The sequence below is a fragment of the Equus quagga genome, chromosome 6 (genome assembly GCF_021613505.1).
Source record: "Equus quagga isolate Etosha38 chromosome 6, UCLA_HA_Equagga_1.0, whole genome shotgun sequence".
In the NCBI taxonomy this organism is placed as follows: Eukaryota; Metazoa; Chordata; class Mammalia; order Perissodactyla; family Equidae; genus Equus; species Equus quagga.
In genome coordinates, this window is record NC_060272.1 from 104,786,749 (window position 1) to 104,800,359 (window position 13,611).

A 13,611-nucleotide genomic window follows, 5' to 3' on the forward strand; every position below is an offset into this window, starting at 1 on the left:
CGCCGCCGCCCGCGGCCGCCGTGCCCGGGCCCTCCGTGCCGCAGCCGGCCCCGGGGCAGCCCTCGCCCATCCTGCAGCTGCAGCAGAAGCAGAGCCGGATCAGCCCCATTCAGAAGCCGCAAGGCCTGGACCCCGTGGAGATTCTGCAGGAGCGGGAATATAGGTAATGCGCCCGCCCCGCGAGGGGTTCCGGGGCTGTGTTCTTGCTGGGACCCCCAAGCCTGGGGGCGCCCTGTCTCCTGGTGGACAAGGGAAAGGCCAAGGGAGGCCGAAACTCATGCTAGGAGAATGATCTCAGAACGAAGTCGCAGAGAAGAGTTTGTTTGCCATTGGGGTGGGGAGCAGGGGTCCTCTGATGGTTCTGGGTTGGCCGGACTGTGATTTTCATTCAGCCAGAAAACTTTGGTCAACCCCTAAGACATTCCAGACACTGTGTTAGGCACTAAGGATGCAAGGATCAAAAGCCCAGCCCGGTCATCCTACGGCTCCAAGAAAGTGGTCATCTCACGCTTGATGCACTGCTTTGTTCTGGTTTGTCCGTTTGCCCTTCAGTGATGGCTATGAGCTGGTCAGATATTGAGTGTGTCGTGTTGGCCTGACCCTCAGGTTGATGACACATCTCATGATACTCAAAGCATACCTCAGGAGCTTGGTAGACTATAGTCTTTGTTTTAATTTATGCATTTGTTGGTCTATGGTTTGGTCCAACTTTAGGAGTAAGCCCTATGTAAGTGTCTTCATTATGGGGTCCTTATTTAAACTCTGACTCCAGAAACTTTTCACTTGATTTGGCACATTTGTCTAAGTCAGGAGTTGGCAAACCTTTTCTGTAAAGGGCTAGATAGTAAACATTTTACCCTTGCAAGGCCGTACAGTCTCTGCCCCAAGCACTGAGCTCTGCCCTTAGGGTGTGAAAGCAGCCATGGACAATAATGGGCTGCCTGTCTTCCAATAAAACTTTATTTATAAAAACAGGCTCTAGGCAGGATTTGGCCCACAGGCTGACGTTGGCTGACTCCTGATGTGAATGGTTAATGTCAAACAAAACAGCGTCCACTAAGTATTGAGTCAAGGTAAAACAAAGCTAAGACTGGTTTCTGGAGTTAGCCAGAAAGCACGCCCTGCCACTTACTAGCTGTTACCTTCGTCAAGTTATATCTCTTTTCTGTGACTCAGTTTCCTCATATCTTAAAAGAGGGTATTTTAGAACCTCTTGTAGGGAGAAGATAAAATGATACAAAGACTTTCAATACATTAGCCGTTATTATTACTTCCCAAATATGATCTAGTTTAAAAGAAAATTAGAGTTCAAAAATTATAGAGAATGTTAGTAAATGAATGTCCAGGCTCCCTTTAAAAATGTTACCTTAACCTTTATTGAAAAACACGACTGACTTGTTATTAGATTAAAATACTAACTTATCAGCTTTGAGAGTTACTGTGACAGAAATTACAGTAACTTGCCATTAAATGTGTGTAGGTGTTTGGATGAAGAGTACAACTTTACTCTCATTACTATTACTAATCCTCAATTGAGAGCTTTTATGTTGCTGTTTCCAGCATTGCATGTGTCCCCAGAGAGCTAGATACTCATCATCAATTGATATTTCAGTGTTGATAGGCAGATTCTGTTGGGTGAATAATTGCTGTGTGTTGCTAAGTCAAATATTAGCATAGTATACTCATTTGAGGCAGAAAAATTGTATTCATATGCAGGCCTTTCTTTATGTTGCTACTGAATAAAAAAAGTTTTATTTTTTAAAAGACAATAAATGGGAGAGAGGAATATTGTTTAGTTACCCTAAAATTCTGACTTCCTAAGAGCTAACATTTTTTTTTCCTACTCTGAAGATACAAAGCTACCAGTACTTTTGTTAAATCATGTGAACTACCCTCATAACATAGACACTCTCTTTACCTAGAAACACAGCCAGAGTTGTTTTTCTTATCAACTTGTGTTGTGTTGTCTATGTGTGTGTATTTTGCTGACTCCTAAATTTTCTTTGTCATTTTTACCAGAATGTTAATTGCAGACCTTTCTTGTAATAAACTCATTTTTTGAAAGTGATCTTAATGGATGCTCTCCCAAAGTATTAAGCAGTACTGTTTAGCCTATTCCAGTGTGTGAAAAGCTTTAGTCTTCCACTCCTGTATCAATTAAAAAAAAAAAGTATCTATCAGTATTTTTTACATTATAAGCATTGCAAAATGTGGTGGAATGGCTATTTTATGTATTACTGTTGTTACTTGATAAATGTCTCCTCTATTGTAAACATGCATAGCTTTTGAAATAATTGATCTGGTAACCCTGGGTCCAAAAAGCTGGTAGGTCCTCTGGCCTGAGCTTTCCCATGGCCATCTCGAGAAGGATAGGTATATAACTGGCAGGGTCGCAGGGGCATCTTTTGTCTTCTTTAGTTATATGGCAATAGCTGGCTTCTGCCTATATGAAGATAAATTGTTCGACTGCAGAGATGTGACATTTATCCCTTAAAAAAGGTTAGGTTAAATTCCTTAGGCACCTTTACAAGACAGCTAAGAAACGCTCTTCCTTTTGCCCCTCTTTGAGAGAATGGCTCCCTAGCCTTTGGCACTGATAACTGGAAGGGGGTCCAGTGTATCTTCTGGTCGAGGATTTGAGCAAGGTTTAAAAAAGAAATCTCCTTTCCGATTTTATAAAGTTAGTTTGAGCAAAAGTCATCTGTCAGAAATTCTTTAACAGATGCTCATTTCTTTGACTGTTGTAATATCACTTACCTTGTCTATGAAAATTGAAAGGCAATTGTCAGAATCATAAATTTTTTTTACTTTTAAGTCACTTGGCTGCTTTTCATTGTTCATCATAAAATCAGGATTTTGACAAATTGGCCTTCTTTATTCAGTAATAGCATAAATAAGTTTCTGCATATGCACTCTTTGCCTCAGATCTGCACAAGCTCTCCAGGGAAAACATTTTGCTCCCATTTAAGTTGGATCCTTTCTTTTTGACCATCTTTCTCTTATGATGGAACTTACTGCTTTTCTCTGTAGCAAATGTCAGAGAGATTTCCAGGGCTTTTTGTTTAGTTTTGTTTCGTTTGGCGCACTTTCTTTGCACTCTCAATGCACCTAACTTCAGTTCTTCTAGTTAGAGTTAGATGTTGGGGCAAAAGCACTCCAGGTATTGTCGTGTTAGCATGTAAACTAATTCCACAAATGTTTGCATGAGAGGTGTATTTCACATTCAAAGGAGTTTATTTGAGAAGAGCGTCTTTGAATTCTGTCAGCCCTCCTTGGTATCAAGTCAGAATTTAGCATGAAGACAGGGGTACATCCTCCTTGCTTCAGGAAGCAAGCATTGTCTGCTTACCGTGTTTTTTGTCCTGCCCTGGTCTCCATTGCAACCCTGAAAATTCCTTCTCCAAAATTACCAAGGGCCATGTTATGAGCAGAGTTCCCAAAAGTCAGTGTCCCTCTCTCTTCTTTTAAAAGTGTCACGCAGCTCCTGGAAGGAACAAAATGTACCAGTGTCATTTTCTGTTCAAATAACTCTCCTACAGGAAGCATAAACTTCTCCTCTGGACCTGAACAAATATCTGTTGCCTTTAATGGAACTCTTTTTCTTGCCAGAACAGTAACCCCTCCTGATTTACTGTTCCATCTGTATGAAAAACCTGAGTGACCTAATTCTGCTTCCATTTTCTGTACTCGCGAGGACACTAAATGAGTCTCCTGCCGTTATGCAGTATTACATCTGTTGTTGTTTCGGGAAGTTAGAATCCTGAATCTCTTTATCACACTACCTGCTGAATCCCATTGATGGGAAGATGAAATTGTCTGGAGAGGAGCGTTATTTAAAATGAAGATTTCGATTAACTACCACCACAACAAAAAGAGAAAATGTTCTACGTTCAAGGAGCCCCTCCTGTACCTTTGCAACCAACCCCCCCATGTGCTGCATCAAGTGCATGTAATTTTACTATGGGACCTACGTTTCCTCTTCTCCTGTAGTTTGTGTGTTGACACTTAGTACTTCTTGCTTAAAAGCAAGATTCTTTTGGGCTGGGGAATCTGAGATTCACTGGCAAATTACTAGGCCCTTTGGAGAAGCAGTGATTTCAGGAAGAAGAGCACCCCGTCCCCAGCTCCCCAGCCACCCAACGCTCCATCCACCCCAGTCCCCACCTGTCCACCTCCCTCCTTCCCCTCTGCACTCCCCAACTCCCACACTCCCAGTTCAGTGTGATTTGATCTTTACACTGTCAGCCCAGTTGTCCTAAGATTATTTATTTAGTCCTAATTCCATAGTCCTTCAGAAGATTAAGGAAAATTCAACTCTTCCTCTAATTTAGCACCTGACCCACTTTGTCAAAGAGAGTTAACCAGAATACTAAGGGATAGTTTGAGTTCTGGGATATTCAAATGAAAAAGGTCTGCAGTAAATCCAGAACCAAGGACGCAGAGTAACCCAATCATTGGCCCTCATCTCACCCCACTAGAATATTTAATTTTCCTTTCGTATGGGCTTAATTCTACAAAAGTGAAATTGTTTCAGTTTAGCCTTTTTCCGTTTAAATTATATATCTGAAAAACATCTATAATGGATTTTTGTCTTAATACCCTAATTGTTAAGATGCGTCATCGGTTGCTGTATTTGGAGATTTGGGCTATGTGGATATTTAAGAAATTGAATTGGATAAATGAAGGAGATATTTGTTTCATACAGTCAAAAAAATAATAATTTCGTGAGTATCAATTGTAAAAGGAATGTGTAAGAAAGTTGGGAGAGTTTGAAGAATTTGACCAAAAGAGTAAATTGATGAAAATTTATTGTTGTTTGAACTAACGAATTTTTAGTCTGTTGCCTGGTTAAACTGTTTAAAAGTGCTATTATTTGTGTTGGTATGCATAGTTGAAATAATGTCGTGTTGACAGTGATGATACTAATAATAACACATTTTGATGATAAATCATTCAGTAAATCAGAATTAATAATGTGTATGTACCAAATAAAATCAGAATCCGTCAAAATATTATTTTCAGTAAAGTCAATGAAGAATAATGCATTTCCCTTACTATCATTTTTAAAGTTTTGAAAAAGATGACATTTTATTTTTGTCCCAAAGCAAACAACTGTTAAGTTTTTTAAAGCACCCATTTTGGTATTTGAGCTGTATGACCTATTAAGATATTTTGCATCATCTAAGTCACAGAAGGTTTTGCTTTTTCATGTTAATATACAGCATCATAAAGCTTGACAAAACCATAATATTAATTTTTAACAGAATCTTTAATTATCAACTTTTATAGTTGAGATCCAGGACAGGTTGCAGTTAGAAACTGTATTCGAATTATCTACGGTGTGATTGTGGTGGTTTTGGTGTCGGGCTAGTGAAGGTTCTAGTCTCGGCTCCCTCCTTCACGAGCACTGTGAAGTCTGCGTGTTTCTTAATATCTCCAAGCCTCAGTGTTCTCTTCAGTAAAATGGGACCCTGTCAACATTTACCTTACAGATGGGGGGAGGGGTGTGAGAGAGGGAGAATTAAATATAATGGTGCATTAAATGCAGCTAACTTAGTGCAGTTAATGTTAACTTAGTTTAACTTAGTACCTTTTTTATTACTATTCTTTCTTTGTTGAAGTCTCTTCCAAGATAGTTTTGCCCCAAATTTGGGGGAGAGGTAGTTCTAAAAGTAGATGTAAATAGCATGCGATTATTTGTAAGAATAGGATCCAGGTGAACTCTAAACCAGGCGTTTATATGGATAACAGGAATAATATCCCAAATGGATGAAGAAAGCGAGACGTCTCTTATCATCTATTCTGCCTTCATTATGACAGAACATTTACAGTTATATTTTGATAGTGTCTAAACTGAGAATCCGCAGCAATCCTTTTCTAGAAACTCTGAGTTTTTAAATACCATTTACTTTACCATTCTCTGCTGTCCCAAACCCGATTTTTAAAAATGCCTGATTAGCCTTTTCTTTTCTCAAGCAAGCACTGCTCGCAGAGGAAGTGGTTGTGGTTGGCAGGGCCCTGTCTGAATGTTTTGGGTCGGCTGATTTCTGTGGCCTCAGCACCTAAAACTGCTCCTGTTCACTCAGCTTTAACGGCCGTCGTCCTCTGCATCTTGGCAAGGAGGGCAAATGGCCGGGTTGCCTTAGGACAGAGCTGGAAGTGAGAAAGAAAACTCTTGTCTCAGCTCTGCGCCCTGGCTGGCTGGGCGTTTGGGAGCAAGGCAACTTTGCCTGTCTCTCATTTTCTCTCTGTTCAGAGCGAGCGATGGCACTTGAGTTTCCTCCTAGACGTCTTGTGAGCCTTCTTTCGTGGGTGTCAGAGCGAGGTTATGAAGGAGGCCAGAGTGTTAAGTGACATACAGCACCTGTCTGCATTAATGCAAAGGTAGCTTTGCTCTGTTTAACGTCAGAAAATCTAGTTGGGTGTCAGAAATTGAGGTATCAATCAGGTTATCGTTTATCATTTAAGATTAAATTGTAATGTGTATTCCCTCCCCTCCCCCATTTTATCATCTCCCCTAGACTTCAGGCTCGCATAGCTCATAGGATACAAGAACTGGAAAATCTGCCTGGCTCTCTGCCACCAGATTTACGAACCAAAGCAACCGTGGAACTGAAAGCGCTTCGGTTACTCAATTTCCAACGTCAGGTAATACCTTTTCCCCAGTGACTCTGAGATGTAGGAAATAAATGTAATTGTTGGAGAGTGTGATCTGTGGGTTTCCTTGAGTTTGTTCAGTCTTGTTATAAAGATACAAACTTAGTAAAATAGTGTATCTTTTAGACCAGCAGCATAGAGCTAAAAATAACGAAGATGAACTGCTTATTATTCTGTTTTGCTCTTCTTTATATCAGAGACAGTTTTTTCTTTTTGGTTTCCAAAGTCAGAGGTAAGGCATTTTGTTACCGTAGATGAAAGTTTGAGAACATAGCTCACGTTTGCCTTTATGCCTCCAAAGAAAAACAAGAAAGTGGTAGATCAGAGCGTCTTTGCAAACACAAATGTAAAATCCTACCCGTGACTGTGACAATAATTTTAACAAATATGATAGCCACTCTACTGAATGAATAGCTCATCATTTATAGGAATACATAAAACTATGTTTTGTAACTGTTGGTTATTCATCAGAACCTAAGTCTGGAACCTTTGAGGACATCAGACCCACCCATTGGCTAATCAGTCAATTATTATCTGTTGTTCTCGCTACGGTTCTTAGTAGTCACTGATTAATAAAAGCTAGCATAATGATCTATTTTATAATTGCTAAATCAGTGGATTAGTGGAATGAAGTAGAGCTAATTTTCGCTTTGGTGAGTTTTGCCTTGTGCACCCAAAAGGTGCGGGTCTCCTGGTCCGCACGCTGCCTCCTTTAGTCAGAGGAGAAAAGGAGTGCTTCCCCGCCAGTCAGATGGATTTGTTTGGTTAAGGTCTCGGGGTGTGCAAAGTGAATTATTAATGAATGGAAGTAGTTTGGAAGTATTGAATTGCATGATTTGGTCTCTTGGAGAATGTGACTAAAATCACAGGGCCACCTCACTTGCTATTGTCATATGAACTTGGGAGCACATCTGCCTTATTGGTTATAATATCAGAAGAGGGCATCAGTGGTGGCAGGGTGCTGCTTGGCCATAGCTTTGTGAGAATAGAGTTCAGTGTAAATTCAAAAAGAAAGAAAGAAAGAAAAAGTCTCCGAGGTCCATTTACTTCTTTCTTATAGGTGGCTTCATAAAATGCATTGACAAAGTGTTTGATAAAACTTTGCTAAATAATTATTAACCAGTAATAAGATTATATTCAGATTAGCTCCACTATGCCAGACTCTTATTGATTTCTGATTTTTGCTTGATATTATTGAAAAATCTGTTATCTCTGAAGTTTCCCAATGAAATTAACTGTGATTGATGCTGATTTCAGATTCAATTGACTATAAAATAATAATTTTGATGTATATTCCCAATCCCCCACCCACTACCACCACATAACATACAATATGCGTAAGATATTATATTTCTGATCCTTTCAAAGAAGTCCACAATATAGTATAAAATTTAAATATCTTGCAAAGAATATCATTGTTAGGAGTGGGAGGAAGCCAAACTAGTATTTCCCATCTTTTACATGGGACTTGAATTAACATTGTTTGAGTATCTGCTGCTACTGTACACGAACAGGAAGTAATTCTTCTATTCTTTTTGCAGAGCATCATTAAAGTTAATCTTTAAACACAAAGAGAGTGTTATTATGGCACTTAAAATGAAGTAAAAAATTTTAAAAGCTTATTAACTAATTCGTATCATTAGAATAATTAAATAGAATGAATTTATTAAAAATCCAAGACCACATCTACCTTTTTTTAGTGTTATAGTGCTATCATTGCTCTTTTTATTTGAATTATTTGGAAATAAAACTCATGCCATCTCTGAAAACACCACATACCTTTGGCATGATTTAGTCCCTTCATTTACTAAAAGGCCAACTGTGGTGGAGAAGCTTGTCCAGTCCTCATTCTGTTCCACTACATGGGAAGGAGAGAAGGGCAGGGTCCAGGAGAGTGGCCTGCGTCTGGGGAGGCTCTCTAACTGCTCCCCTCTTGACAGCTGAGACAGGAGGTGGTGGCCTGCATGCGCCGGGACACAACCCTGGAGACAGCTCTCAACTCCAAAGCTTACAAACGGAGCAAGCGGCAGACCCTGCGGGAAGCCCGCATGACCGAGAAGCTGGAGAAGCAGCAGAAGATAGAGCAGGAGAGGAAGCGCCGGCAGAAGCACCAGGTACGCGGGCCAGGGATTGGGTGCCCTCGTGTTCACAGAGATGTCCAACTACGGAGTTGGATGGATTCATCCAATCCAACGACTGAAAAATGTACTGCTGCGGGCAGTGGGTACGTGAGGGAACAGAAAGGTTCCTTGGAGCTTATGTAGTCTCACCACATCATTTATAGACGAGGGAACTTAGGCCAAGCCAGGTAAATGGGTGACTTGCCAGGGTGACACAGATGAGCGGTAGCAGGATGAGGTGAAGGACGCTGCTTCCTAATTCCAGTCAGGCGCCATCTTCATAATCCCATGAGAAGCTGCTGACTGGGTGGGCATGGGGGTTTCCTGGAGCAAAATCCTGGGGAAAAGGAAAGAAGACAGCAAACCGTTTATTTTTATGACAAGCACAAGTATAGTAGCCTGGGCTTTTCAAGAGCCCAGCTGGAGGTTTCCCAGGGGCAGATATTTTAAAACATTCCTTTCTAGGGGTTTGGAAATATTTTGATGTAGGATTTGATGTGGTGTCATAATCCTATAAATTCTGTTTTTCTGTGCTTCATTTAGTGCCGAGCCCAGTTTTGTTTTGAAAAATGTTGGATTTTAGTGTAAATCAGGGTACATGTTTGCTCTCCTGTATTTAAAGTGTATGGTGGTTTTAACTTCCTATAAACCTATTTCGAGTCACAATTTCTAAGGTATTTAAGTTAGAGCAGAAGAAACATGACAGTTATGACATGATTCTCACTGGAAATATCCATATCCCTCAGGTTTATTTGAGAGGGATTTGCTTTAAATTTTATCATCACCATTTTGTAGGTCTCCCTTGATGTTTGATCTTTCAGTTTCCATGTGGCCACACTCTCCAGGTGTCAGAGGTTTCTCTGTAGCAGGCTGGCACCCAAGCAAACTTTGAGAGGCCGTCTTTCCCACCGGGCAGTAGCCCACACCTCAGCTCGGGAAACACACCAGAGCTCCTATCCCAAAACAGATTCTAGTCTCCCATTGTTGTTTAATGCACATTGAGAGTTTTCTTGGACTATTTGGAAGCTCATAGGACATTGGGAAATAGATTTTAAGTGTTCTTTTCTCCTCCCTTCGGATCCTTCAGGAATACCTGAATAGTATTTTGCAACATGCAAAAGATTTTAAGGAGTACCATCGGTCTGTGGCTGGGAAGATCCAGAAGCTTTCCAAAGCAGTGGCAACTTGGCACGCCAACACTGAAAGGGAGCAGAAGAAAGAGACGGAGCGGATTGAAAAGGAGAGAATGCGGAGGTTGATGGTAAGGGGCCCGCAGGAATCCAGGAACATGCTCCCCTCTCCTCTGCTTGTATTGAGAATGTTAAATATGCCATGGCAGAAGGAGAGAGTAAAAGCTGCCTATCAAATATATTAATAAGTTCCTTTGAACTCCACAGGGATGGGGTAAAAACACCTTCTCTTTCGTAGACAATGCAGTGCCACAAATCTTGGGCTACTACTGATGAGTATAGTATTTCTCTGTCCTGGGGTGGCTTTGCTCTTCAGGTTATAGCTTCTCGCATAAAGGCAGGTACTGTGTTTTGCAGGAGTTTTGATAACCAGATCTGGAAGGATGAAAATGGCAGTTCTTTTTAAAATATTGTGTCTTTGAAACTGACACAAGTTGTTTTGAATGAATATCTCAGTAAGTTGTGTCTTGGAATCTAAGAATTCTCTTTTTTGAAGCCTCAGTACTTATCTTCTTTTTTTTGAGGAAGATTAGCCTTGAGCTAACATCCACCACCAATCCTCCTCTTTGTCGCTGAGGAAGGCTGGCCCTGAGCTAACGTCTGTGCCCATCTTCTTCCACTTTTTATGTGGTATGCCTACCACAGCGTGGCTTGACAAGCAGTGTGTGGGTCTGCCCCTGGGATCCGAACTGGTGAACGCTGGGCCACCAAAGCAGAACATGCAAACTTAACTGCTGCACCACCAGGCTGGCCCCTTCTTTTTTTTTTAATGGCAGAAATTTTTCTCTAACAGTGTAAAAAGTGATTTTTAAATTAATTTTAAAATGTTGCTTTTTTTGGTTATAGCCATGTCATTGATAAAGGCTATTCATGAATCATTACATTTGCAGTATTATTTTTTAATGAATATATAAACACAGAAGGGATTGGGTTATATCATTGGCCTGCATATTTGGTTTTATTGATCATTTAATTTTGGAATTGAGCCTCAAAGTACACTAGATTTTGGAAAAGAATGTGTGATCTCTAATGATAGGAGACTTACAGATTCTATCTGGGACATAATGCCTGAGTATTGGATGAAGATAAAGTCATTAACTTCAGCCCATAATTATGATGTCCCTGGAAAATTCCACGTGACACTGTCTTCCTTGCTGGTATTACGCTTTGCATTTTGTTTTCATTAATTTTTTGGAGTCCAGAGAGTAAACACCATATTTTAAAAGGCTCTATGTCCAGGTCCTACTAAATTTTAACCATCTTCTCCTGCCTCACTTTTTTTGGGAGGGAGGGAACTGTCCAAGAGATTTCTAACCAGCTCAGGAGACCCTGTTATAGTAATCTGAGCAGTAAGCAGTCAAATTTGTGTGATTTGACTGAAGTGAAACTATATTAGAACTTCAGTAACAGATTGGTTTGACACTAATGACTAGGCATGTGCAAATCATTAATTTTTGCAATTAAATGATGGAATATACAGATAACAGAGAAACTGAAGTTTTTTTTATCACTCTTTCTTCAAGTGAGATCAACCATAACCAAAAGCAATTAGAGTCATAATAGCGTTTGAGGTTCCTGCTCATCCACGGGGCAGACAGCAGCTAGACTGAGGGATGAAACTGCTGTCACTCGGGCAGATGCTGGAGTGACACCCCTGGACTGAAGAGCCTAAGCTTTTCTGTAATGGAGTTGCCTCTTGAAGATTTTATAGCACGTTTCTTTTATGCTGCATTGCATGAGGAAAATATTTTTTGAGATGTCCTTTTATTGGGACGTATAAAAAAGATTTCTCTTGAAATGGCTCAGAGTATATCAGAGTTTTTATTCCACTTAACCTCATAATGTTGCTTAATGGGAGGTAGAGGTGGGAACTATTGTGTCTGTTTTATTGCTCAGCAGTGTCAGACTGCAGATCCTAAATGACTTGTCTCCAGTCACCTAGGCCCATAATGCAGTGCAGATCTGTGACAAAAATCCCCCAGATTTGACCTTTCCTATCAACCACAGGGTTTGTAATGCTTTTAAGTATAAGAAGTTATTCGTTCAAAGCCCATTTGATTCGTTGCCTTTGGAAATGCTTATTGAAATGTTTATGGGTGAAAAGATACTATGTTTAGAATTTGCTTTATGACAATCCAGTTTGGGGTTGTGGGGAGGAGTGGGGCAAGGGCAGCAGTGAAACAGGGTCACCACGAGTTAATTTTTGTTGCTGGGTATTGGTTATATGAGACAGTATACTGTTCTTTCCACTTTTGATTATATTTGAAAATTTCCAAAATACAACGTTAAGAATAAACTTCAGATGATGAATCGTCAAATGTTAACATTTTTTGTGCCATTAAAGAAACACAGAAGAACAAAGAGTCGACTCACAGTCCTTTCTCCCATCACATAAATAGTGTGGCTATGTGTCCTGATTTTGCAATGGACCTCGGTGTCCTGGGACGTGGGCATCATCCTTCCACGTGCGCCCCCAGTCCAGACGGTGTGCAGGAACTCCTGCAGCCTGGATCTTTTGGTTTGCTGCACTCACCACCAGTCAACGTTCAGACAATCGGCAGTGGGGAATGAGTGGAAAAAGGTGTTGTCTGCAAACTTTTATTACGCTCTGATCATGCTCTTCTTTCCTTAATAGGCTGAAGATGAAGAGGGCTATAGAAAACTGATCGATCAAAAGAAAGACAGGCGTTTAGCTTACCTTTTACAGCAGACAGATGAGTATGTGGCCAACCTGACCAACCTGGTTTGGGAGCACAAGCAAGCCCAAGCAGCCAAAGAGAAGAAAAAGAGGAGGAGGCGGAAGAAGGTGAGTGCCCTCGTGGTGGCGGCTGACTTGGGGGTGTATGGTCAGGGACCAGCTTAAGGCATGTGCTGCTCTGTGATAAATACTCCTTACTACCCTAATGGAAGATTTATATTATTGAATTGCAGTAATTGCTTATATAAATGGGCATGGCACGAAAGAGTTGATTGGGCTTACTAGACGACGTATCTGATGAGGACATAATGGATAGGATGTACTAAACGCAAACAATTCAGTCCATACTTGGTTGTTTCATACTGTATTTGAAAATTAAGTACCCATGCTGAATAGGAAGAGGAAAACCATGGATGCAAATAAATGTTTGCTTAAGTGTAATGCCGTTGTGCTGGGGGACGGCTGAGTTAAGAAACTGGAATGAGCATTAAGAAGAAAATGCAGTGTACAGATTAAAGAAGCCAGAGGAACGTAGAAGAGATAGCTTTGGGATGCTTTTGGAACCTATTTCAGCCTGTTTCTTTGGACAGACAGTGATGCCAAAATTGTTCATTCACTTGGGCTGCCCTGCTGTCACACTAAGGTAGGTGTGCAGAAGGTTTTAGGTAATTACAGAAAACAATAGTCTTAGGTAAAATGTCTGCTAATTATCATGAGAAGTGAAGGGTAAGATTTCGAATCTCTGCTCTGCAAGCATTATATCTCAATTCAAGGGTAACCTGCTGAGTGGAGACCTGTGCGTATAGAGCCTCTTTGAGGCTTCAGTGGTCTGGTAATTCAGTTCTTGGATGCTATTTTGTTTTCAGGATAAATTCTAATTGGGCTGGGTGCAAACATCAACAGGAAGTCTTCGTCAGAGTTGTGAAGATCGAGGACGGGTAGCATT

General features: G+C 40.6%; 1 protein-coding gene across 1 annotated transcript in view; it reads left to right on the forward strand.

The window, feature by feature from the left end:
• The window catches only part of SMARCA2 (SWI/SNF related, matrix associated, actin dependent regulator of chromatin, subfamily a, member 2), a 164,357-nt gene that overhangs the window by 29,304 nt on the left and 121,442 nt on the right, over nucleotides 1-13,611 (forward strand). The window contains exons 6-10 of the mRNA XM_046665065.1: nucleotides 1-163; nucleotides 6,522-6,648; nucleotides 8,598-8,771; nucleotides 9,865-10,038; nucleotides 12,603-12,773. The exon at nucleotides 1-163 is cut by the window's left edge and continues 5 nt beyond it. Coding sequence (XP_046521021.1) covers nucleotides 1-163; nucleotides 6,522-6,648; nucleotides 8,598-8,771; nucleotides 9,865-10,038; nucleotides 12,603-12,773 — 809 coding nt within the window. The remainder of the gene's footprint in view (nucleotides 164-6,521; nucleotides 6,649-8,597; nucleotides 8,772-9,864; nucleotides 10,039-12,602; nucleotides 12,774-13,611) is intronic.